General features: G+C 40.6%; 1 protein-coding gene across 1 annotated transcript in view; it reads left to right on the top strand.

Annotated features, from left to right (window-relative positions):
* The window catches only part of EARS2 (glutamyl-tRNA synthetase 2, mitochondrial), a 470,754-nt gene that overhangs the window by 132,584 nt on the left and 310,510 nt on the right, over positions 1-27,660 (top strand). Inside the window, exon 3 of the mRNA XM_044061134.1 lies at positions 14,790-14,979. Within this exon, the coding sequence (XP_043917069.1) occupies positions 14,790-14,979 (190 nt within the window). The remainder of the gene's footprint in view (positions 1-14,789; positions 14,980-27,660) is intronic.

The raw sequence follows: 27,660 nt of genomic DNA on the forward strand, positions 1-27,660 counted from the left end.
GGATGTGGACTTCCAGTGAGATTAGTTTATGGTCTGATCTCACCAGTGAAGGGTATACTTCCGGTGTTGAACATTGTGACCCCATGTTCGTGATGATGAGATCTAGTATGTTATCTCCTCTTGTGGGAATGGTGACTAGTTGTTCCATGGCATTTGAGTTTATGAACTCTAGGAACCTTTGGGCTAGATTGTTGGGGCTAGAGTAGTGATCCCAGTCTATATTCGGGTAGTTGAAATCACCTAGTATGATGGTGTTTGGAGATACATTTATCTACAGTTGACACTATGTTGGTCGCAGCAGCCACCAAGAAGGAACTAGCACAGGAGAGTTCCTCAGTCCACCCTCCAGACAAGGAGTCCAGGTCAGTGGATAGGTTTGGGAAGCACGTTTATTCCTCAGCGACCTTTTCAATCCATGCGCTGAACTATTTGGCACGTGTGATCCGGCTTCAGCGAGACCTTACATTGGAATTCGCTGAGTCACCCCCAAACTCTTTTATCGCCGCAGGACAAACAGTTGTTCTCTGCGAAAATGTCTACTCTGAAGTCAGTCTCAAACACGTCTATGCGGCTCCTTTCCCATGCCACTAAAGGAGCAGCTTGGGCTGCTGGGACAGGCATAGCCATGAGGCATCATGCCTGGCTCAGGTTGTGTCAGTTCGCGGACCCTTTCAAGGCATCATTTATTAACGCTCCCTATGACAGTTCTTCACTTTTCGGGAAGACAGTACGTGACACACTTGTCCAGAGCAAAAAGGATGGGAAGACTTTGTCTGCCATCGGGGTCCGCTTCTCTAACCCTCAGCGGTCCTTCTCTAGGAATCAAAGAGGGCAAAAAAAGATGTGGTTCCAAAAATCTCACTTTTCCCAGGATTCTCAAGACAACTATTCCCCCAGAGACAGAGGGGGACAGGATCGACGCCGACCCAGATTTAGAAGGGGTCCCAGGAATTTTGGGTCTAGGGAACCTTTTTCTGATAGACCTGGTCAGCAGCCCTAAGGGGTTGCCCAGCTGTCCTACTCTGGAGGCAGTCGGGGAAGATTGTCCTTACACCCAGCGGCATGGGATTCCATTACAACAGCTCACTGGGTGTTACAGATTATATCCAGAGGTTACACTATCCCATTTGTTGCCCCTCCAAATATTTCAAAACACCTCCCGGATGTTCCACCCGCTCACAGGGAGGCCGCAGCTCTAGAGGTTTCAAAGCTGCTTCTCAAACGAGCCATCGAACAGGTTCCCCCTGACCAGTCCAGATCAGGTGTCTACTCAAGGTTCTTTTTAGTGCCAAAAAAGACGGGGGACCTCAGGCTTATTCTAGACCTGTCAACTTTGAACCTGTCTGTAGCCAAACAGAAATTCTGGATGGTCACCCTTCAGTCCATTCTACCTTATCTCCAAGAGTGCGACTGGATGTGCTCGTTAGACCTCCAGGATGCTTACTACCACATGAAGATCCACAGAAGCTCCAGGAGGTTTCTGCGCTTCCAGCTGGGAGCCAGTCATTTTCAGTTCAGAGCCCTACCCTTCGGTCTCACCACAGCCCCCAGGGTGTTCAACAAGGTAATGGCAGTTATAGCGGCTCACCTGAGGCTTCAGGGTATTCAGGTATTTCCTTACCTGGACGACTGGCTCTTCGCTGCGCCCAACAAGTGTCTGCTTTGTCTGGCCCAAGGCTACTTCATTCGGTTGGCAGATCTATTGGGGATTACAGTCAATGTTCAGAAATCCCAACTGCAACCAGTACAAGTTTAAGACTTCAGTGGGTCACTGTTAGACACCCTGCAGATGAAAGTATTCTTAACTCCAGAAAGGATATTACACCTCAGGTGCCACATAGCTCAGATAGCAAACTTCAAGTCTCCAAAGGCAAGTGAGGTTCTGCGGGCACTGGGCTCCATGCCTGCCTCCATATTGATTCTCCCTTGTGCGTGCCTTCATATGCGGGTTCTTCAATGGACTCTGGCTGTTCAGTGGTCTTGGCTAGACCTGCTCATGGAATTTCTGATCAGGATCAGTCACGTCTGCAGGACGTCCCTTCTTTGGTGGTTAAATTCACCGGAGATATTAGAAGGATGCCCCTTCGCGTCATCTCCAGTCCAAGCCACAGTGACCACGGACGCCTCCCAACTCAGGTGGGGGGGACACTGTTCGGGAAGGACAGTCCAAGGCACGTGGTCCCAGTCAGAGACCAAGTTGCACATAAATGATCTAGAGATGAGGGCAATGCTTTTAGCGTTGGAAGCCTTTCACACTTCCTTCCTCTCGGATTGATTGCAATTCAGTCAGACAACATGTTGGTTGTCTGGTATATCAACAAACAGGGGGGAACCAGATCATATCCCCTATATCGCGAGGTCATGAGAGTGTGGGAGTGGGAGATCACCTGTCGGTTTCTGATAGCAATGCACATCCTGGGGCGCTCCAACATTTTAGCGGACAGATTGAGTCGGGCTATTCTGATGCTGTACGAGTGGTCTCTGAAACAGTCAGTAGCGGAGGAGATATTCCTTGCATGGGGTCAGCCTGGCTGTGATCTCTTTGCATCTCCTTCCAACACGAAGTGCAGCGAGTTCATCGCTCTGATTCCCTCACAAGGGGAAGCCCCAGAGATGCTCTAGTCCATGCTTGGCCCCCCGGGCTTCTGTATGCTTACCCAACATTGCCACTCATTCCGAAGTTTCTTCAGAAAGCTTGCCGACTGCAGTGCAAAGTTATCCTCATTGTCTCGTTCTGGCCTCGTCAGGTTTGGTTCCCATTCCTTTGGTCTCCTCTCTTAGCTCCTCCGTGGGTTCTGGATCCCTGCCCGAATCTAATCTCCCATCCTTCGGGTGCCCGTCCGCCCGACCTGGGCAGCCTCAAGCTGACAGCTTGGTTGCTCCAGTTCCATTGATTGCCAGGACTCCTGGTCTTTCATCCCTGGCAAAATCCATTCTGGTGGCTTCTCTTAAAGATTCCACTAGGAAACTTTATCGCAGTAAATGGAAGCATTTTTCCATGTGGGCCTCACAGAGAAACCTAGATCCCTTTATAGTCCCTGTTCCAGCGGTGTTGGATTTCTTGTCTGGCATTTTTCAGCAAGGAGCTAGCTCCTCCACAGTGAAAGTACAATTGGCAGCCATTTCTAATTTTCATGTTGGTGAAGACAACATTGCCTTAGCCTCTTCTAGGCTGTGTAAGGCCTTTCTTAAAGGCACTTTTCTGTTGCGTCCTCCTGTCAAGGATTCAGTGCCTCCTTGGGACCTTACCTTTGTCCTACAGGCATCGGTGGCTCCTCCATTCGAACCTGTAGCTTCAGTGGATTTAAAATTTTTGTCCTGGAAGACAGCTTTCCTAGTCGCCATTACATCTGCTAGGAGGGTTTCTGAGCTTCTAGCTCTGTCTGCCGTGCCTCCTTATTTGGTCTTCCATAAGGATAGGGTCTCCCTCCTTACTAATCCTTCCTTCTTACCCAAAGTGGCATCTGAAGCAAACATAAACCAGTCCATTAATCTGCCTGTTTTCTTTCCTAACTTCGAAAATAAGGGTGAATACAAACTTCATTTGTTAGATGTTCATTTGTTAGATGTTCATAGACAACTTCGCTTCTATCTTCATAGAACAAAATCATTCCGCAAGACTGTCCAGTTGTTTGTTTAATTTTCCAAAGCCTTTCTGGGAAAGGCTATTTCTAAGGTTTCTTTGGCCAGATGGATCACTCTTTGCATTTCGCATGCCTACAAAGCAAAAGGGTCATCTCCTCCTGGTATTGTTAAAGATTACTCTACCAGGTCCATGGCGACTTCTGCTGCTTTTTGGTCTAGGGTTCCTTTGGGCGACATTTGTGCAGCAGCAACCTGGGCCAATTCACATACCTTCATTTCCCATTACAAATTAGATCTGATTTCTAGGAGTAGAGCATCCTTTGACTCTGCGGTGCTCAGGAATATCCTTCCTTAGGGACCTCCCAGCATTGGAGTAGCTGGGGACTCTGTCCCATAGGTTGCAGATAAAATGAAGTTAACTACTTCAGATAAAGAAATTATGTACTCACCATAACGTTCCATCTGAGTAGTTATACTTCATTTTTCTGCACCCTTCCCTCCCTCTGTCCCCCAGACCTTGTCCTGTCTATACAGGTTTGGTTCATTGGGCTGAGTTGCTTATGTATTTAGTTGCAGCAAACTCAATCTGAGGAAAGGTAGGAGATGGTAGTGCATTATTGGTAGGGGGAGGAGCTCGGAGCTTGGAGCAGATGCTAGAAAAAAAGTTGCCAGCTCGGAACCGATACGGATCCGAATACCCACAGGTTGCAGAAAGATGAAGTATAACTACTCAGATGGAACATTATGGTGAGTACATAACTTCTTTTTTTTTGTCAGTCCTATGTATTAGGTGCCTTAACTTCAGAGCTCTGAAATACTCCTTCAAACTGGGTAATCCCAATCTGCGTGTTCTGCTGGAAGAATCAGCTTATCCCACTTGTCTCTTGCTGTCTTCCCTTCCCAGATAAAGTCCTTTAGCTCTTTATTAATTGTTGTCCATAACTTCTCTGGTTGATAAAAATATGCCTGACCTTGTGTGCAAGTCTGCTTGTGTCTTACTATCCATAACCATATAACAAAGCTTCTATTTTCTCAGTTTTTGTATTATCTTTTGTTTAGTCTGTTCCCACATATCCTTAGTGGCCATACTAGAATCATTTTCAATCCATACTCCTAAATACTTCTTCATTTTATCATGTCCCCATAAATAAGGATATTGTTGAACCAGTTTGTTTGTAGGTACATAATTTACTACTATTGCCTTTGTTTTAGCGTCATTAATTTTGTATCCCAAAAAGATTTGAAACTGTCTCAACATGTTCCACAGCACTGTAATGTCTCTTTCTGGTTTTGTCAGGTATAAAATAATACAGTCTGCAAATAGAGCCAGCTTTTCTTGACTACCATACCAATTATATTCTTGAATTTATGAGTCCCTTATCTTCTTTGCCTGTGGCTCTAAATATAATGCAGGTAGCAAAGGGAAAAAAGGACACCCCTGCCTGGTTCCTCTGCTCAAGCAGACATTATCAGAGAGGACCCCACCCTCTTTAATTTTCACCTTCGATCCCTCATATGTCGTCCCAATCGATCTTATAATTTTATAAGGGAATGCAAATGTCTCCATTGCCCTGCTCATAAAGTCCCAGCTTACTCTATCAAATACTTTCTGTGTATCAAGACCCATCAACAGCAGTGGTATTGTCTTACATTCTAGTTCCTTCTGGATCATCAGTGCTTTGTTAATGTTATCAAATGTTTGCCTGCCCTCCATAAAACCGCATTGATCCATATCTATCAATTTTGGCTTTACTTTTGTCATTCTTTTAGCCATTATAAACATGAACAGTTTATAATCATGGTTTAGTATTGAAGTGGGCCTGTATGAAGCTGGGTCCGATGGATCTTTACCCTCTTTAGGTATTACAGCTACCACTGCTTTCTTCTAGAATGTTAGTACTTCTCCTACTCTTAAAATACTGTTAAACAAAACCTTCCAGATCTTTATCAGTTTTTTCCCTCCTAGCTTCTAAACTTCCACAGGAATACCATCTATTCCTAGGGACTTTCCTGTAAATTGGTTATGGATCACACTTTTTATCTCATCTCCTGCTATCTTGACCATTAGCAATTATGCCTCATCTACCTCTAACCTAAGCACATTTAATTCTTCTGTAAACATTTCCATTTGTATCTTTTCTTGATTTCCATATTGTTATAGGCTTCCTATGCTTGGCGACAGCACTTTCTACTTTCTGTTGCCTGAGTCGTTGTGCTAAAAGTTTTTGTGCTGTAGTGTTATCAAAAAACAATTGCTTAACAGCAATCTTTCTAAACTAGTGCATATTATCGAGGTAATCCCTTATTTTCTGCATTGCATTCTGCAGTTGATCCTCTTCTTGTTCTATGAGATTTCCCCCTATTCTGCAATACTATAACATTTGTCAGTCCCTTTAAATAATTCTTGTTACTTCTTAACCATACCTTCCTTTCTTTTATTTCCGCCTTATAGTTAAACTCCCCCTTAATTTTATCGCACTCCCTAGTTATATTTTCAGAAGAAATTTCCATCTTCTCTAATAGCTCCTGAATAATCTCCAGTACCCATTCCTTAAATTCCTCTCTTTTCAACATTTTTATTTCATTACCCTGCATTATCATTTTAGGTATTATTGGTGCATGATCTGAAGTAGTTATTGGGCTCTTATCAAGACCTTCAGTTAAATGCCATGTTCTTGTGAAATGTAAATTCTGTCTAGCCTAGAAAACTTGTGTGGAATGATATGCAAATTCACTCTGAAATCATATTACTGAATTCACATATTCACATCTTCCACACCAAATATTTCCATAAAGTTCTTCAAAAAATTACCCTCTTTTGTTATACTTTCCCTTCTGGGCCCCCAGACACATCTCCACTGTTGTAAGTCACATTCCAGTCACCACCTATAATTAATATTCCTTGATAAAAAGTGATTATTTCTCCCAGAATTTTCTTAACCTCCATTATAGCAGTTTTAGGTAGAATATAAATACATGCCAGTAGCCCCTTAGCACTACAAATCTGCCATTATTAATTTTTTATCCGTTTCTGTCACTATTGGAGCTCCTCTTGCAATTAATATAAGTATTCCTGTTTTCCATTGTCCCAGGTATTCTGCTGAATAACCATTCTGAAAACCTTTCTTTATAAAATTCACATGTTCAAACCTTTCTAAGTGCATCTCCTGTAACATAGCTATTTGCACTCTACATTTTTTAATATAGTTCACTACTCTTTCTTTTTTGTATTTATCTGTAAGACTGTTGACATTTGAAGACATTACAGAAAGCATCATTGCATTAAAAAGTTATTATTCCAACCTTTTATGTATAACACCTTTTTTATTAACTGTCTAGCTCCATCTTTTGTGTTACATGCATACACTGTTTGACAGGTTGAACTTTTATACAGCTGTTTCTTGTCATATCCATTTGAGCCTATGTCACATCTTACAAAATTGAAAGCCCTAAAAAAAGACACCATCCATTACCCCCTAAAACCTATTAACGTAATAGTAACACAGAAAAGTATGTACATTTTCAAACATTGATATTTTAGCCTCCTAATTGGAACAGATGTCCCAAATTGACAGCCACACTCATAGACTTGCGTTAACCTAAAAGAAAGGTTATCCATGCTAAGATGCATGGTGCAGCCTGTGCTTCTACTAAGTGCTGTCTGATTTTGTTTTAGCTTTATAGCTCTCCCATCTGGGATAACACCTGAATGCTTTCAGAGAACATTATCTCCCTGCCAATTTCTCTTTATCAAATTGTTTCCATGGGGGCATGAGGGCCAGATACAGAACTGCCACCAAGCATACATCTATCTGCCAGAAAAAAAGCCCTATGATATTTAATATTCTTCTTCCTTTAATTGCTTTCTCTCAAAACATTTTACTAAATTAATCTAAGTGCCTTATTTCAGTCTTTTCCCCATGCAAAAATGAGAAAAGGACATTATTTTTTCTTTTATCGTACTATTTTAACTAGACTTCTTTTTTATGTTGCAGTGCCTGCATTTCTTATAACTGAACCAGGAGAAAGAGAGAAAAAGGGAGAAAAAAAACAGGAGCACCTGTTTACAGTAGTATCCCCATTACACTTAAAAACAATGGAGAACACCTTGGTTTATAGCATGCAAAGGGAATCACACAATATAAAAACTGTAGTATTATGAAAAAAAAATTTACTTATAGTTAACTTTCTCCCTCATCTCCCCCTCCCCTAAGTATTTTTCTGAACATTAGTGACATGAAGTAGGGCGTATTATTTAGAGCCTCCACAAGTCCAACAAAGTTCAAAAAAGTCCAATATTTCCACATTTTCTTGTTCTGTCATATTTCACAAATATAATTATTGCTTTGTGATCTCACATTTGTCATTTGCCACATTACTGGTTTTATTCTTATTCATCTCCATCTCCCAAATCCTGTCTTTGCTTCATTGCCAACATTGTGTTGATTCTTCTAGTCATCTCTTGTGCTCCCTTCCTTCTCTCCAGCATTTTCCTTTGAAACATTGGAAAAAGTTTCACTGGCACAGACTCTCTGTGGTCTTTATTACCACAAGAAGAAGGTGGAGACTAATTTTTGGCCTGTTCCATCTAAACAGTTTTCTCATTGTGCCAGAATTTATAATGTTAATCTTCTGAAGCCTTTTGCCACTCCTGATTCTTATGGTCACTATGATCCTAAAAAGATGCATACCTTCATAACCTCATTTGAAGAAAATCACAAGAAGTGTATCTGATTTGCACAGGAGGGGGGCATTTCCAGTTCAAATCTTTGCCCTTTTGCGTGTCTACTACATCTGTAGTCTTTACTAATTGCCTGGCTCCAGTACCTGCATTTTCCTGGACAAAGGGCATTCAACTCTACCCCTACTTGGACAATCCTAGTGGAGTCACAACAGGGATTCGCAAAACTTTGTAGTTTACTCTGACTTGTTTCAGGACTTTGAGTCTCACTATTTATTTATTACATTTGTTAACTAGGTAGAGGTAGGTGGGCTAGTCCATGGAATCTTTTCAGCCATGATCAAGGCCAGGCATACAAGACAAGCATACATTTATATCAAGATAAAAAAACAGCAGTATAGAAGAATTATCACAATACGAACAGGTAACATACGTATGTAGAACTAGTTAAGATATAGAATCTATTTACAAGTGTAACATAATAAAAACTAGTATTTATGTAGATGAAAACTGAGGAAAAAATTAGTCAAGAAGTAGAATCTTGTTGCAAGTGTAGCATGATAAAATCTGTAGTATTTACCATGTTTAAATGAAAGGAAAGTGTTTTGTAACCTAGAATCAAATTTGTATGTAGAAAAAAGTTATCCATTAAGCAATTTATCATAATTACAGTGTGGGTTGGGGGATTAGCTGAATTTCTGAAGCACTTTTAATTTCTTTCATAAGGTGTTAACTCAAGGGATTTTTTGAGCTATTAAATCAGTTCAGTTCTCCAATTCTGTTTGCAGATGTTCCAACTAGATGCTGCAACCTTGGAAAATGTTGTTTTACAGGTGGCTAGAGAATATCATGGCCTAGCTAGCTGTATGTAATCATTTTTCTTGAAGGATTAGCTTTGGTTTCTAATGCTGAGTTTATGAAGGAGATGGCAGCAATATCTTTCATGGAATATTTTTAAAGTGAGAGGGATGAGAAGAGATGCCATGGAGGACAGAGGGTGGTATTTTGTTTTTTGCAGTACAAGGCAATGATGCTAACTTCATTAACTACATTAACAAATCTGAGAATTGTGTTTTCTTTAGTTTGAATTATTGTGGTGTTCTGAGGAGCAGATCATCTGTCTTCTGTTTTGGGGAGAAGTGCATTTATAGCAAGTGAGAGATAGTGAATACGTTTGACATTTTTGTAAGATAGCTTTAGTTGGGTTAGTTCATTAACTTGCATATAAGTGAAAAGGAAGATGGGGACCAAGGCTGATGCCCCGGTATTTTTGTGTCACGGTTCATGGAAGTTGTTTTCCTCGGGGAGGTGGGGGTCTTTGATAGTAAATAGGATGCATGCTCATGTTTCTGCAAAGCACTGAATAGCATGACTGTTTTTTTTTCTGTACTGAGGTGCTGCGGTGGTGGTGCTGCGGTTGCGTTGTCGCCTCACAGTAAGACGTTGTCCTGTTTGATTCTCAGCTAAAGCATCTTCTCTATGGAGACATGCGTGAATGGGCATACCTTCATTGAAGGTTGTACGTTAGGGCTGGCAACTCAGGACGTAAAAATCTACTGCCAATCATTAGCAGACCGGAGTTCCGCTGTGGCGACCCCTAAAAGCCAAAAGATACAACAATAACTGACAGTTACTATCTGTTGTTATGAAGCCATTTTAATAACAAGTGTTATTTTGCAAAACATTTTCAGGAGTGGTAACATTTTGCTGGCTTTTGTGATCAAAGTGTCATCAGCATAAAAAGATGCAATTACTGTGTGAGAGATCCTAGGTGAAATTATCCTGTGAGAAAAGGAGTGCACCTGGTAAACATAAGGCAGGATATTAATTGTGAAGGTTAGGTTGTAGGGGAAAGTGAGAAGTTTGTTGAGTATGTTGCTACCTAATCTTAGTATAATGGGGTGAAACTGAATTACTTTGGTTATTATTTTTATCCTGAAAAATTCTGTTGAGGAAAAAAAAAAAGAATGTCTGGATTTTTTCAAAATTTGATTTGACTATAATCTTGAATTAAAGTGGAGAATTTGGTGAAAGGTTGTATAATGCAAGGCAGGGAAGAATATTTGGAGGGTTATTGAATAAAGGAGGTGTGGTAAATGTAGGATTAGCTATGTTGTTTTTCAGTTTTGCAATTAAAGAGGGACTGAGATGTCTTTTGGTGATTTTAATGAAAATATTTGTGGAGCTAAGGTTTTTAATTGCTTTTCTGAGTAGTTTGGAGTAGCTTAATTACACGGTTCTGCAGTAGTCAGCTTTGGCCTGGTTAGTGGAAATTTTAGTTTCAGTTTTGAGTTGTTGGTATGCAGAGTATTAATCTGCAATACTGGGGTCATGTTTCCATTCTGTCCAGGCTTTATCTCTAAGCTTTATGTTTTGTTAAGTGGGTTTAATAAGCCATAGAGTTCATTTGATTTAAAGTCTAAGTTTTTTTATATAATTAGTATTGTATTGGGGCCATGAAGTTATAGTGAAGACAGTGCTGCTGTGGAGTTATCACAACTGAACAAGAAACTCCAGTCTACAGCATGGAGTTGAAACATAACAAATTTGATGAGGAATCAGAAATGGACCTGGACAGTGTAAGCTGGCTGATAGCTTTGGTACTTTTAAGGGACCAGGCAGGGAAGAAAGGAGAGCGTGACTGGTAAAATGTTTAGATGAATACGTTTTTCAGAAATGTTTGTCAAAAGAATATCAGTAAGAGTAATGGTTAGTTCTGGTACCCTCTGTGAATAGCTGTTTAATGGTAAGTGAGGTTAGTAATCTATTTAGTTGGGCTTTGTGAGGACCAAGGCAGCTGAGGTTCAGATCCCTTAATATAATTAATTTGTGATGTTTTGTGTGGTTACAGATTTTGCTAAGTGCAGATTTAGGATGAGAGATGTATGAGGGAGAGGATGTAGCATACTATGACGTGTGTTTTGGCCTGATTGCCTAGTGTTATCTGTACTGCTAGCCAGTTTGGGTCATTGATAGATGAGGATTCACTTTGGGCTATTTAAGAAGGGGAGAGACTGCAGTCATTGCACTTCCACCGTCCACTGTCACTCTACTGGTCTGCTGTCAGAGAATGTGGAATAATTATCCGTAAAGTAGGCTGGTATAAAAGAGGATTCTTTGAGCCATAATTTGCTAATTGCTAAAAGTCTGAGATTCTGTTGCAATATCCACTGCTCTAGCTGGGACCCTGTATTAATATTCCCAATATTCATGTATTGTAATGTGACAACAAAACCAAATCAAACATGACACCTTCACAAGGTTAGTTTTCCTAGGAGCACACCTCCTTTCACAGAATCTTCCTCCCAGAGGACAAAGTGTTTCATCTGACCATATACGTTCAAAACGTTTTGCAGCAGAAAGTAGGATTGCCAGGGGAGTTCTTCAGACTGTGGGGCTATAGGGCATTCTGCATTGTGATGTACCCCTTCCACTCCTACACATGAAGAAGCTTCAGTGGTACTTAAGAAACAGATGATGTCTGCATGTTCATTCCTCAAAGACTGCAATTTCACTGCTACCTTGCATCAGGAGGGAGATTTCACAGGGGATAAGACAATGCCAGTGAAACAAGAGAGTTCCTTTCAAAGCACCTCGTAACATATTTCTCAAACCTAGCTGGGGGAGCCCATGTTTGAGCTCTCCAAGAACAGAAAGCATGCGATGACAGGTTGAGGAAAATATGCCTAAATATAAGAGAGGTGATGGTGGTCATTCTAGTTATAAAGGTCTTCAGTGATATATTAAAGGAAGTGGGGGTGTCCAGATAATTACAATATCTACTACTTATAGTACGTATGTCATTTTTGTAAATGTAAGCAGTGATCTCATACATAAAAAGGAACACAATCATAGCCTTTTCTGCAGCCTGGTTATGCGAGCCTGAGAAAAAGACCAGGAGGTGGTCATGACTCAACAGCAGCCTTTATCCCCTTTCGAAAAATGCCATAGTAGACAAGCTGAAAAGATCTTAAGTAGAGCCCCAGGAATGGATACTGAACAGAAATAACTTTTTGAATTTATCAGAATACTGTGCATGCCAGAACTAGATCTGTTTGTTTGTCATCTGAACAGGCAACTGCGGAAGTTCTTTGACAGGACAGTAACTGCAGAATCTTGGAAAATCGGTACCTTCTTCCTGAATTAGACAGGTCTGTTTCCATACGTACTCCATACATATTCCGTCCCGTAGTCCTGATTTTCAGGATACTTTAAACGTAAATGAGGAGATTCCAAAAGTGGTTTTAGTCAAATCCTTACGGCCAGGGCAACACTTGTTCCCTCTACTGAACAACCTGGCAAGAAGAAAATAGAAAGTGCTGCCTTAGTCTGCAGATCTTATGACTCAAAACAAAGGGGCTGTGTTACATCCCTAAGTGGCTGCTTTAAGGTTGCCATCTTGGATGACTTTACATTAATTCTAGGTAAGCACATGTATTCTTATGAGAGAGGCTAAGAAACCAAACACAAGGAAATCTTACCTGGATAACTGGAAGAGATTCTCCCTCTGGTGCTTATCCAAGCACATAGACCCAAGCAAAGCAAATGTGGCTATGATGTGAGAGTATTTGTCAGACCTGTATAAAACTGGCTTAGTTTATAGAACTTCAGTGTCTCTTCCCATGTGCTCATCCATGTATTCCAGGCCTTGTGTATAACAGTTTCTGAAGGGAGTCATTCATCTTAAACCAACAAGAAAAGAAATTGTTCCACTACGGGATCTTAACTATGTGTAAAGAAAGATTACCTTAACCCATTTTGAACCAGCTGCTTCAGCTAGTCCACCTGCCCCTCTTTGTTCAGGACAGTCCCTATTTGGGCAGTTGTGTCTTGTGGGAAAAAATGAAACATTGCAAAAATGTCCTGAGATTGTAGAACAAAAAGTGTTTCCGAAGTTTACATTAACAGTTGTGTAAAATATCTGAAACAGTTAAATATTGTGTGAACCAGCACAAACAACTTGATTACTATAAAATTCAGCTTTTATTTTGGCAAGAAAGTGAACCTCAGTGCTTTGCACTGGCTGTGGACATGGTTTGTCCTGCAAAATCTGACATTTTTTCTAAAAAATGTTCTACTTTGGACATTTGAGATGATGTCAACCCTAAGTCTACTGTTTCCATCCTGGAAGGTACTGTTATTGGTGGCTATTACCTCTGCTAGGAGAATTTATGAATTCCAAGCCATAATGTGCAGAGAACCCTTCACTGAATTTCATCAAGGCAGGACTTCCCTTCATACCAACCTTTTTCTTTCATGCCTAAAGTGGTTTCTGAGCTGTCCCTTAAACAAGTCATTCAATTATCAGTTCTTTCCAAAGCCATAGAACAGAGGAAAAATGACCCTTCATTTCCTTGATGTGTGTAGACAGCTGAAATTTTATTTGATCTGGACCAAAAAAGTCAGAAAGGCTGGTCTTCCATTTGTCTCCTTTGAAAAAGGTAAAGGGAGGGAGACCAGTAAACAGACTTGCTCATTGAATTTCTGATACACATCTCATGGCAAAACTGTCATGGAACAGACCAGAGCTCACTCCACTAGAGCCACTGCAGCCAGCACTGCCTTCCTTAGAGGGGTCACCTTGCAGGCTATTCCTGATGTAACAACTTAGGTATCTGTTCATATCTTTTCTAAACATTACAACTCGGCGATAAACTCTAGGACCAGGGCAGGATTCAACTCCGCTATCCTACAGTGCTTTATCTCCTGATTCTATTTTTCTACTTCTATATGTCTCTTTGCTTTTGGAATCTTCCCAAAATTAAGGTTTGCAACAGTGAATACTATGATAAACATTGCACAGTAGTTTTACTGTTGCAGTCCAGTTACCCTCACACCTTTCCCTTGTCTGGACTGTTTTTCTTGTCCAGTTGTGATTGTTTGGGGTGGCATCGTAGTCCCTTAACTGCACCTTCCCACTTAATTCCCTTACTGGTTTTCTTCTGTCATTTATGTTTAATTCTTCCTTCCTGGTGAAAGGGCCTTGGGTAAAGCTCTGGAATTTGGGTTGGCCAGTGATTTGGGCTGGCCATTGATGCTACCTTCAGGCAAGAATTTGAAAAGGTAAGGACTGCAACAATGAATGCACTTAAGCAACAATACAGCAATTTTAGAAACTTACCACAAATGTGTTTATGTGGATTCTAAGTTCCTAAAACAGCTGTACTGCTTTCATGATCCATGTCCATCCATTTCAACATCCCCTCCTTCCTTCCACTGCCTGTTTGCCATTAGGGCCTACAGAGATATTGAGAGGTTTTGTGTGCTGTGTAAATTTGTTTGGTGGTGGTCACTGTTCTAGTGTGTTTAAGAGATCTCATGTAGATGAGATGCAGAGCATTGTGGGAGCATTTGAGCCAGGGAAGGTTTTCAGGTACAGAGCTCACTAGGCCCTGTGCCCGTTATTGTTGTGGTGCACAGGCATGGAGTCATGAAACTCTGTTGTTATGGTAAGTACATAACGTTTGTAACTGTAAGCAGAAATGCTACAGCACATGCAAAATTTTCTGCTTTTTGATGTTAGGTATCCCACCTGATGAAAGTCCTCGAAGAGGAGGTCCTTGTGGGCCATACCAACAGTCTCAGCGCTTACAACTGTATCAAGAAGCTGCTCAAGAACTAGTTGATAGGGGACATGCATATCTATGTTTCTGCACTGCTCAGCGTCTGGAACTGTTGAAAAAGGAAGCCTTACGAAACAAGGAAACACCAAGGTACACTTATTTATTTATTTATTTCCAGTTTGTTAACCAAGGATGTCCACTGGGCCCGAAAGCCCGTTTTCAGTGGAGGCCCGGGGAGAAAAGTTCCATGTTACAAAGACTTTGCACTTTTAAAGCTGTATATTCCTATAATATTGCACACTAAATCAAATTAACAAAGTATATAATATTTATACATATACATAGGTATAAAAATGCAAACAAATTAACAAAGTAAATAATATTTATACATATACATAGGTATAAAAATGCAGATAAAGTAGCAGAATGAAGAAGATGAAAGATAAGTTGCAGGAAAAAGGCATATAGGCTGTGGGGAGTGAAGATTTAAAAGGTATCTACATAGAGTTATTACAGGGGGAGAAAGAAAAGAAAAAAGTAATAAAGAATTAGAGAGTGGGGAGCTGAAGGAAGATTTGGGAGAAGAGGGGCAGGAGGGAGAATATTGAAACTGGGAATATAATAGGATCTAGGTGGGAAGTATACAATTACATTTCTAGTTTTGGAGGAGGTGAGAATGGAGTAGAGATTTGAATTGTTCAGGACTAGTGGTGATTCTAAGGAGGAAGCAGGTTCCATTTCTGTGGTATAGTATAAGAAAGCAGTAGGTGACCAGGTGGTTGTTCAGGTTTGTGTACGGAAAGAAGATTTTGGTGGCCAGATCTTAGGGGCCTGAGAGGAGTATAGAAAGGTAGGATATTTGAAAGTGCAGGGCAAGCATTGGGTTTGAAAAGTAGTTTGTGAGCCGTAGTAAGTTGGAGGTATTCAAGATGATTAGGGAGTTCGAGCCATTGGAGACTATGGAGGGAGATGCAATGGTGTGTAGAATGAGAAGAGTTAGTGGCAAATTTGGCAATTTTGTTGCAGCAACTTTCTAGTTTAGAGGAGATGGAAGCTGTTAGGTTGGTTAGAAGAGGAGCTCCATACAATAGAGAAGGTAGAAGGAAGGTGGAGGCGAGGGTTTGTCTTGTAGCTAATGATAGAAGGTTAGCGTTTCTATAAAGCATGCCGAGCTTCTGGTGGGTTTTTTTATGTTTAGTTGAATATGTGTATTAAATTTCAGGTGTTCATCAATGGTATCACCAAGTAGTTTGGCATGAGTAACAACTTCTGTTGAGGAGTGAGAGAGGCTGGTAATCTTGAAAGAGGGCTTTTCAAGTAGGAGGGGTTTACAGGGGGGGGGGGATGATATGGGATTTATTGGCATTAAGGGAGAGATGGTTTTGAAGCATCCAATTCTCTGTAGCTGCGAAGGCCAATTGGGTCTTGGCCTGGAGCTCGGGAAGGCTGGGGGCTGAGCAGACTAGAGTGGAGTCATCTGCATATTGCACTATTTGAGAGTGAGGAATTTCAGAGTGAAAATCATTGATGAACACATTAAAGAGTATAGGTCTGAGAATAGAACCCTGTGGAACTCCGGTGGGGTAGGAACAAAGGTAGAGGTACCTGTTTGCCATTTCACAGCTTGGGATCTGTCTGAGAGATAACTTTTGAAACAAGAATGGGAATTGATGGAGAGATTGAGGTTAGAAAGGTGGTTCAGAAGGAGTGTGTGTGATATAGTGTCAAATGCTTTGAAGAGGTCGAGAAGGACAGTGGAAACAATGTCTCCAGAGTCACGGGCATGGTTGACAATATCTAGGAAAGAGAGGAGAGCAGTAATGGTACTGTGGCCAGAACGGAAACCATGTTGAGTAGGGGTAAGGAGATGGTTATTGAGGAGGTGGGGCATGAGTTGCTGGTGGATACATTTTTCAAAGACTTTAGAAATTGGGGAAAGAATGGCTATTGGGCGGAAATTAGAAATGCTGCTATTTTTGCCTCCTTTATGAAGGGGCAGGATGTAGGCAGCTCGCCATAGTTTGGGAACATAAGATTTGTGGATGGATCTATTGATGAGAATACTGATGGGTATGGCAATGCCATCTGCTGCGAGTTTGAGAAAGAGAGATGGTATATTGTCGGGGGCATTAGAGCAAGGTTTGAGTTTGGTAAGAAGTTTTTTGATATAGCTGGTAGATACAGGTTTTAAGTGGAAAGTGGGAGGGGGTTTAGGAGAGCAGGAGTGGGGAGAGGAGGGGGGGAGAAGGTTTGGGTGAAAGGCAGGATTTGGTGAAGGTTTTGGTCAGTTCGGCTATAGAGTTGGTAAAGAAGGAGTTAAAAAGGGATGCTATTTCTGTGTCAGTCTTGTTATTGTCAGGACAGGGATTGGATTTAGAGCCTGGGTGTAAGAGGGAGTTGATGGAATTCCAAAATTGTTTGGGATTTTTTGAGAGGGTAGACTGTAGTTTAGTATAGTAGGATTTTTTATCTTTTGTGATAAGTTTTTTGGTTAGATTGCGGAGTTGCTTAAATTGAAGGAGTGTGTCTGGGTGTTTATTTTTGTTGTAGAGTTTACAAGTTTTATCCCTTTGACACATAAGAGTTTTAGTATCCTTATTTAGCCAAGAGGCAGAGTTATGTTTTATTCGTTTTGTTTGAGGTGGGGCATGAGAGTTTAGGATTTTAAAGAAGGTGGTATTGAAGTCTTCCACTGCTTCATCCAGAGAAAGAGTTTTTAGGATATCCCAATTTGTAAGTTTAAGGGATTCAGAAAATATAGAAGGGTTAAAATTAGTGAGATTACGAGTATGGGCATATTGGTGTTGGTGAGGGAGGTGTTGGGCAGCTCGGTGAATAAAGGCTGGAAGATGATCACTTATTGAATGAGGTAATATACCAGAGTCAGAGATCTTATTAGGATGGCTGACTAAGATCCAGTCTAGGATGGACCCATGTGGGTTATTTTTGTTGGGTCTGGTAATGTTGTTTATTAGTTGAGTAAAGTTATAGAGATTAATAGAGAGAGTGGGAGTAGTGTTATTTATTTTATTCCAGTCAATGTTGACATCACCTAGAATGTAAGTCTCCAGTTTGATGTTGTTTGAAGCCCATAAGAGAATATTCTCTAGGGTGGAAGTGTTGTCACCGGGGGGAATATAGATGGCTATAATACAGATACTTTTAAAGTTGTTCATTTTGAGGATTCCAATGGTTAGTTCGGCATTATTAAACTGAGGAATGGTATTCTGGTAAGGGGAGAGATTCAGCAGACAGTTGTATATTAAGGATACACCACCTCCTTTTTTGATTTGGTGATCGGATCGGAGAGCTTAGAAGCCAGGAGGTATAATTTCAGAGTTTGTAATGTGTGATTTTAGCCAGGTTTCTGTGACTGCTACTATGTCAGGTACAATGTGATTTAGCCAAGCATGGAAGTTTGTAATTTTATTATTTATACTCTGGGTATTAATGGTAATGAAATTAAGGTATTTATGGCTGTTTTTAGTAGAGGAGGTAGTGGGAGAGCGATTGTTAGGGGATCCAGGGTTGGGGTGTATGTCACCTGCTTGAGTAAGCCACGTAAGGGGAGAGGAGAGTCTTAGGATTGTGACATGAAGTTAGAGGGAGATGATGTTTAGATGTGGTAGCTGAAGGTTTTAAAGCAACTGCATGGAGTTTTAATTTAAAGTAATGAAATGGATTAGGTTGAAGTAGGGAGGGGGATATTAGAAAAAAGTGGAATATCAAAGGGGGAGGAAGGGAGAGAGTGGAGCTGGGGGGGAAGGAAAAAGAAGAGAGTAGTTTGGGGGAGGAGTAGGAGGTTGCATTATTGAGGGTTAGGAGGAGAACACATGTAAGAAAGGTGAGTTTTATGTGGTAGAGGCATGGGTGAGAAGAGCAGGAATAGTCTTTAGAAGAGTGGGTAGAATAAGTGGGGAAAGTTTGGAGATGATAGGATGAGAAGTATGTGTGAGAGTGTAATTAGGTAAGGGATAGAGAGGGGAGGAGCAATTAATTGAATTGCAGTTTAGGTGGGGGAGGGGTAAGGAGTGGGATAGGCTGAGGGGAAGAGGGGAGGTGTTTCAGATGTGTATAAGTCTAGATGTAGTGGGGGTGGGTGGGAATTGGGGTTAGGGTAGGGGAGCGGAGTGAGCCCGTACGGCGAACGGAGCGGACAGAGCCACTGAAGCAGAGAGCCCAAAGAAAAACTATCAGTGGAGAGCTGACTAGTAAGGTAAGTTTGGGATGGGTAAACGGTAAAGATCTAAGCAGAAGGGATAGTAGACCGGGAAGAGTAAGAGAATTGGAGTATAGGTAGAGGGCAAGAAAAAGATGTAGGGGCAGTAGTTCTACAAACAATTAAAACCGTAAGTCTAGGGAAGCGTTTGAGTCAGTGTGGTAAGATAGAGAGAAGGGTGCCACCTAGTGGACAATAGTAAAATAGTAAGGAGTAGCTTCTTCTGAAAAGTAGCAGGGATGGGAAAAGTACAACTACTAGGGAGAAGGAGTTAGGTTTAAAGAACAGAGGGCAAGCAAGTAAGTTAGGAAAAGGCTTTGGCTGCTGGTCAATCTGGCTAGGAGTATACAAAAAGGCCTACAGTATCTAAACAGATTTGGTTTTTAGAACAGTCAGAAATTGTATTAGGAACACATACTTTCTTTAGTTATATTTTCCTTCTTAGAGGGACAGTTGCACAAAGAGATTAAGTTTCAGTTCCTCAGTAAGGTAATGAGTAGTAGAAGGAAGATATGGTGGGTGAAGGACGTTGGTCAACACCCACAGGGCAGTCTCCCACAGGAGGATAATACAGGCAGGTTGGACAGCTGAGAAGATAAAGTAGAAACAAGAAGTAAAGGAAACAGAAAATTAGGCTCACTAAAGAACGCAGATAAATAGGCACATTAAGTAGAAATACTAGGCACTGAAATGTTAAAACAAAGCAAATGTGTCACAGTTTTCATAAACAGTATAGCAAAGACAATTTGAAATAAACAACAGAATTCCCATTAGAATAGCCAGTAAATAGATTAGGTACAGTTGAAGCAAATAAAACAGTACATATCAGACTGAGACCTTCGTAAATTGCAGGAGTGCATATTTCAAATAGTAATATCATGAAACACTATTGCAAAGACGCTTAGTTAGCTAGGGAGTTGGTAACATACAAGAAAGCAGCACTCCAGCATCACCAATTAGTTCTGAAAGTTTGTCAAAGCAGTATTTTTAACAGTATTCTTCGGTTATAGTAGAGCATAGGGCTCGTATTTTGCCTCGTTATAGCAAAGAATTTATAGTAAGTAGGTTATGCAGGTGTATTCTTCAGTAGCACTAAAGTACAGGGCTAGTAGCCAGCCTCGCTCTTCATATACGGCATTAGTGGATTAAGTAGAGCGTTTACTCACTTACTGTTGAGTAAAACCCATAAAACCTTTGAATGTTTAAAAGAGCAATTTATTTAGCAGCATAACATAATTTTATTTAAAAAATATATTAATTGTTGTTCTTTCCAGAGTAGTGTTGATTATTCTGTATTCATTTCAGGTATGGTGATGCAGACCAGAATTTTAGTTTCTTGAATTTTTCAGTTTGACAAAACAAAGGTAACATTTACATGAATAAGCTAGAGTAGATTTAGTAAATTTAAAGTCATAGCTTTCATATTAATATATTTTTAATGTAACATCTACATTTTGATCTTTTTCATCATGTTTCCATCTTTAACATCTAATTGTATATTTAAAAAAATTGTTCTGCTGAGCCATTCCATCCACTTAAATAAATAAAAGTAAATTTCAGTTCTTTGCAGGTTAGAGGTAGTGGTAAGAAGAGAAGTACTTGGCTGTGCCAGTAAGAGTTTGAAGGCTCTGAGAGAGAGGGGATCTGTGACTGAATGTCAAGTCAAGGTGATCATCATTCCCACTGCTGAACTAGCCTATGGGTTGTATCCTGCCAAGAATAAAGCAACAAGCCAATGCTCTAATCCCCACTCACACAGTCATTTTGGCTGCTCATTTGCTGTCTTTATAGTTCCCTCTCAAAAGGGATTAGCCTGAGTGATGAGAATCTTCAGTACTTTCTTGCCATCTTGTGAAGAAACTTCTCAAAGGCTCCACAGGAATAGCAACCATCCTTTCAACTCTTTCTTACAGATAATTCCCATTTGGAAAACCCTTCCATACAAAAGAGTTTCTTTATTTAGTGGATTTTTTTTGTGTGCGAATATATAGATATACAAGTGTTTTGTTTTTTTTCTGTGGTTCTGGACCTTGAAGAAATCTGATGTTTCTTGCTTGAGGTCTCTTTCCTCTAATGGGCCTGGTATTTTAGCCTCATCTGGTATATTGAATCAAAATCTTATATTTATGCTTACAGTGTTTACTTCTCTTAAACCTTATGTCTGGGGCAGGGCTACTGTCAGTTTGTAGAGTGCAGAAGGGGCTTGAATAGGTTTTTACTATACTGTGTGTGTGTGTGTGTGTGTGTGTGTGCATGCATGCGTGCATGTGTCTGTGTGTACTCATGTGTTTGTGCAAATGCATTGGCGACTTACTAGCCATTTTTTCTCTTGGGCTATATTTTATCATTATGGCAATCTGACATTGGTGTTAGTGTACTGTTTGTGTGTTTTTTTCTGTCAGATGAGTGTTTTCCTATAATGGATCTGACGAGACTTTAGTGTACAATTTGGGTATTATGGTTATGTACATAACTTGACAACATAACAGCAATTTTCTTCTCTTAGATTAACAGGGATTGAGGCTTTTTGCTGAGTTACTGACCTTTTATATGGGGCAATGGGTTTATTTGGTAGGGGCATTGTTTTTATGGATCGTGCTTCTGTTGACAATGGTGCAACCTTATCAAGCATTTATTCTGTCAGACTAGTTTGTTTTACTCTGAAGTACTGACATGATTGTATTTTACAGAGTGGGTATTTTTTGAATATGTACTGCTTGTGCTTTCACAGTAACTACTTACTCACTGTTGATGTATGTCAGATTATTTTAATCAAGGGGGACTTGAACTCGGTCTACTGATTCTGTTTTATGGGAGATGTATTGCTTGTGCGCATGATGTGACAAGTATTTCTCCTGTCAGATTTTTTTTATTTCTAAATAGTCCTCGTGGTTTAGTGTCATGCAGGAGCAGTTATAGAGCAAGTACTACTTATGTTTACGGTGTGACAGCTTACCTTCCATTTCTTTTTTATGTTGGCCTATTTTTAATTATAGGAGATCCTGGTGGGAATTGTATGTACTGCTTTTGCACAAGCCTAAAGCAGATGCCCTATGCTGACCACCTAAAAAAACTCCAGCTGTACTCTGTCACATATCGCCTACTCAGAGGCGATCTCTGCTTAACATACAAGGCCATGTCAAACCCAGAGCTGTTGGACCTGCTACACTTAAAGAAATCCCAATCCCTCAGAGCCACACACTCCTGGGATCTAAACCTGGTCATCACAATGAACAAAACATGCTGGAGGGATAGGTTCCTGACCCAGAGTCTCCCCATACTCTGGAATAGACTGCCCATACATGTCAAGCTGAGCGCCTCTTTGGCTCTCTTCAAAAGGAACCTTGATGATTGGATGAGAGATAAGAAATTCACCCCGGGGATCACGTCAGTCGTCCTGCTAGACAGGGGACCAGGGAAGTAAATATTCTGGGAAGAAATAGCCAGGGAATTGTTATGGCATGTATAGGACCTAGGGCCGATAGCCTAGCCCCAACCTATGAACATAAAAGCAACTTAATCCTCACTTTTTTCTGTTTACTCAATTTCATTTCATTACCCCTATTTTCACTTATTTTTAGAAACATCATAAAAGTAATATTCACCATTTCTTGCATTCTCTATCCTATTTCTGTTATTCATATCTGATATATGTTATCTTATACTGTTTTTATGCTGTCCTGTGGTTAAATCGCTTTATTTTTTTTTTTCATTTTAATTTTATTGATTTTTTTTTTTTGCATTAGGTAGTTCACAAAAACATCTGCCCTTGTGAAAAGCCATATCATTACTAGCAGATAAGGTTGTCTGTTATTCAGTGTCTTTCCCTAAAAAACAATTGTACTGTCTTACTAAATGTGCTTGTAGTCAGGGGGGTTTCTTACAGCCAATATCACAGTAACCTTAAGTAGCAGCATTGGAAAACCCACTGATCCAATGTTATTCATGCTAGAACTTGTTTAGATGTTTTATACTGAAGTTAATCATGTTTTATTCTAAGTCATTCAGTAAGGATTGATTACCATTCAGAAATGTGTACGCTGACTGTACAGTCCTGTCAGCATGTCCATTGTAAAACAAGCATATCCAAGTAAAAAGAACAGCTGCTAAAATGGATTTGAGTGACCAAAACCATCTGTTCAGATATCCTCCACTTCAAATAGAAGTAAATAAAAAAATAAAGAAAAAGTAGGAGCAACCTGCTAACTAGCAAGCTGTTAAAATGAATACTTCCCCTACTCACCACACTTAGGCACACTTTGAGAACAGTGCAGGCCAAATAAATTAATAAAATCAAGAACCTTACAGCCTACAAACATGCTGAAGTCCCATAGAGTTAATTTCTTTGAGCCTCTAATCAGACATTTTAAACAGTGTTGAGGAACCTACAGAAGTAACTGGTCCATGGAGCAGATTAGAATAATATAGTTAAGAATTATACAATTCCTCCCCTAAAACGTGCACGCTGATTGGCCAGCCCAACCAGCGTGCCTGTTGTAAATCCTATACTAACGGAAAAGGTCCAGTCGCCCGGACTTTTTCCGTTAGTATAAAACACTGTCTCGCTATGTTAAAAGAGTTTAACATAGTGACACAGGTTTAAAAAAAGCAACGGAGATCTCCGTTGATTTTTTTAAAGCTGTCTCGCTATGTTAAACTCCTTTAACATAGCGACACAGTGTATAAAAAGCAACAGAGATCATGCGATCTCCGTTGCTTTTTTTTTTTAAAGCTGTCTCGCTATATTAAATGGGTTTAACATAGAGAGACAGCTTTAAAATAAGCAACAGAGATATCCGTTCTTATTTTAAAGCTGTCTCGCTATGTTAAACCCATTTAACATAGAAGACAGTTTAAAAAAGCAACGGAGATCGCAAGATCTCCATTACTTTACTGTTTCTATAAATGGGTTTAACATAGCGAGACAGCTTTTTTACAAGCAAACGGAGATCTCCGTTGCTTATTTTAAAGCTGTCTCGCTATGTTAAACCCATTTAACATAGCAAAAGTAAAAGCAACGGAGATCTTGCGTTCTCCGTTTTGCCCACACTCTGATGTACCGCGAGGCATGCGCAGTACATCAGAACTGCCGCAGAATACCAGACAGCTGCGAAGGGCAGTAAGGCATTATACAATGCCATTATTTAAGAAAAGTAATTTCTTTTCTTAAATAATGTCATTAATATAATAACATGCTGAAGTCCCATAAAGTTAATTTCTTTGAGCCTCTAATCAGACATTTTAAACAGTGTTGAGGAACCTACAGAAGTAACTGGTCCATGGAGCAGATTAGTATAATATAGTTAAGAAATAAGCACTGCATGCCTTGCAACACCGGCTGAAATGGAGATTTCTGTCATTTTTAACTTCAGTCCACAGTGAGAAAACCATATTTTCTTAAAGTGCAGTATACAGAGTAGCAAGCAGGATTCCAGAAGACCAGTTTACGTTTTACTGTTTTGCATATGCAATGCTTCAAAAGAGAAAAAACATTTTTTACTCTGTCCTTATGTCTCTCACTGCTACATCCTGAAACACCTAAGTACAAAAGATTTCCCTTTGCATTCTGTCTGTGTGACATCCCAGTGGCTATAACAGCCCATCATATGTACTGCTTCTACAGGTTTGCATAATTTTTCCACCTTTTTTTCTTCTGTATATTGCTCTTCTCTGTTTTCTTCCTTCACTAAGTCAGTGAGATAGTATGCTTATATTTGTCCAAACTTAAAAATAACTGAATAGGTCTGTTCTTTCAAGACTTCTGCGGAACTTGTAATAACCTTGAATGAGTTCTACTGCTCTGCTTTATAGAAGTCCAAAAAGTGTTTTCGTAGTCCTTTTCTGCCAAAATATCCAGACTGTGATATCCTGGTTAGGTCCATGCAGTATTAAAAAGATAACCCTAATACTAAAAGTGAACCTGTTTCTTTGCCCCTGATCCCCTTAATGTTTTTTTCACCCATTCCCTAGTTTAAAATGCTTGCAATAGCGATAAGGTGGTCACTTCAACTGTACATAAATCTAGGCTTTCTTTTTTTTAGAGCATTGTGCAGATTATTTGCTGTGTTTTATGAAAATACTTTAGTTGTTTTGTAAAATTGGTTTGATATGTCTTCACCACAATTTTTCACATTTTACTTTTTACAACTGTTATTCATTGTTCTGTTATCATGTTTTAAACTCCATTTAATTTATGACTTACCCAAGCCTCCTCCACCATTCTCTTTCAGCCTATCAGAACCCTGTGGTGTTCCTCCTACTTAGAGTTTAATGTGTTTATTCCTCAGGATAAGTTATAAAATGGAGACTGGGCCTTCACTATACTTGGCTTGAGGGTGTCAACTTCTTTTCTACTTCATATAAATTCAGCTTCAATCCTGCCATCCTGTGCCTTTCTAATCACCGTAGCAAAGTCAGCAGGCACATATGATGATATGTATTAGCTGCCTTTCTGTGGCATACTTAAAACTGCAGTCATAGCAGTTAACAAGAGTCATAAGAGAATTAATTCTTCTTGAGTGGATGTGTGGCAAACCTGCAATGGGTGAAAGTAGCGATTTTTTTTTTTTTGTCAGTACCTTTGCTTTGCTGTACTGAAGTATCACTGACTAATGTTACAGATTATATATCATGTATACTGTATTATTTTTATAGGTTCATAGGTAGGTACTAGGCTATCGGCCCAAGGGCCTACGCAAGCCTAGCCAACAAGGTTCCCTGGCTTACGCCACCCAAGCAAATTATTTTCCTGTGCCACTGATGAGCAGATACACAGAAGTGATCCCCGGGGTGTATTTCCTATTTCCCATCCACTCATCAAGATTTTTCTTGAAGAGTGCTAATGAAGAACTTTGCTTGACATAGATTGGTAGCCTGTTCCAGAGTATGGGAAGTCTCTGGGATAGGAATCTATCCCTCCAGCATGTCCTGTTTATTGTGGTGACAAGGTTTAGGTCCCTAGAGCGTGTAGCTCTGAGGGATTGGGATTTCTTTAGGTGTAGCATGTCCAACAGCTCTGGGTTTGACATAGCTTTATATGTTAGGCAGAGATCACCTCTGAGTAGGCGATATGCTACGGAGTAAAGCTGGAGTTTTTTGAGGCTGTCAGTGTAGGGCATTTGTTTGAGGCCAGTAATCCTCTTTGTGAGGTACTTCTGTGGCCTTTCCAGCTGCTGCAGATGTCTTGTGAAGTACATTCCAAAGGGGGCATTGTACTCTATAATGGGTCTAATGAGTGTCGAGTAGAGGGGAACAATAACCTTTTTTTTCCTGGATGAGAATCCTTTTATGATGAGGTGTGCCATGTAGAAGGGCTTCCTGACTACTGTGGCGATGTGACTATCAAAGGAGAGACTACTGTCCACCTGGGTCCCAAGGTTTCTTATCACGCATTCGGTGTTAAGTAGATTGCTGCCTATGTGGTAGTTCATGGGTACAGAGTTTTAACCAAAGGGGATGACACTGCACTTTTTGGCATTGAGCTTGAGGCCATGGCTCTGACACCAGGCATCTGTCTCAGAGAGGCCCTTCTGTAGGATGTTCACATCATTTGGGGACTTGACTATGGCTCTTAATTTGCAGTCATCTGCAAACTTCGTTAGCCAGAGGCCTTCTGTGTTAGCCTGTACTTCAGAGAAGTAGATACCAAACAGGAGCAGTCCCAGGATGGAACTCTGTGGTACTCCACTTGTCACTGGTTTGAGGTCAGATTTGGACTCTGCAACTTTTACAGGGTGGGTTCGGTCAGTGAGCCATTTGGCAAACCCATCTTGTGACGTAGGGATTTATGCCTAGTTTATTGAGTTTAGCTATAATTCCAGAATGGGGGATGTTGTCGAAAGCCTTGGCGAGGTCAAGATAGGCTGTGTGAACCACTTTACCCTCATCTACGGCTTTGGTGACTGCCTCAAAGAAGTCGATCAGGTTCAGGAGTCATGATCTGCCTTTCACAAACCCGAACTGTGTGGGATCCAGAGATTGGAGGTTACCAATGTCTTTGTTTGAGTTCCATGATGATACGTCCCATGGCTTTGCAGACCAGGCTCATCAGGCTAATAGGTCTATAGTTCCCGGGATCATTGGTGGCTCCCCCTTTGTGGAGTGGGATAACTGTTGCTGTGCGCCATTCAGTGGGTACAAAGCCTGATGCAAGGCTATTATTGAACATGGTGCTTAAGTGGGGAGCCAGTTCATTCTGAAGTTCATGTAAAACGCAGCCTGGGATGTTGTCCGGTCCCATGGATGCTGTGTTTTTGGCTTTAGAGAGTGCAGCTTTCACCTGCGTAGTTGTGATTACAGGGACTCTGCATTCTTCCTGTATAGATGTAGGCCCTTTAGGGGGTGAGGGGGGGGGGGTAAAGTTAGCACTTAACCTATCTGCCAGGATGTTGGCAATATCAGTTGGTTCTGTAATTTTCATGCCTTTGTGCTGTAACTCAGAGCATATCTGGGTGTTGCCATTGCGATTCTTGACATAGCTATAGAATGCTTTGTGGTTGTCCTTGGAATTAGTGGCAGTTTTATTTTCGTAGCTAGCTTTGGAGGATCTTATAAGGAATCTCAGCTTCTTACTGAGGCTGACCAGGGAGCTCCTCCACTCATGGGATTTTACT

Source organism: Protopterus annectens, chromosome 2.part0 (genome assembly GCF_019279795.1).
Source record: "Protopterus annectens isolate FY-2018-M chromosome 2.part0, PAN1.0, whole genome shotgun sequence".
In the NCBI taxonomy this organism is placed as follows: domain Eukaryota; kingdom Metazoa; phylum Chordata; order Ceratodontiformes; family Protopteridae; genus Protopterus; species Protopterus annectens.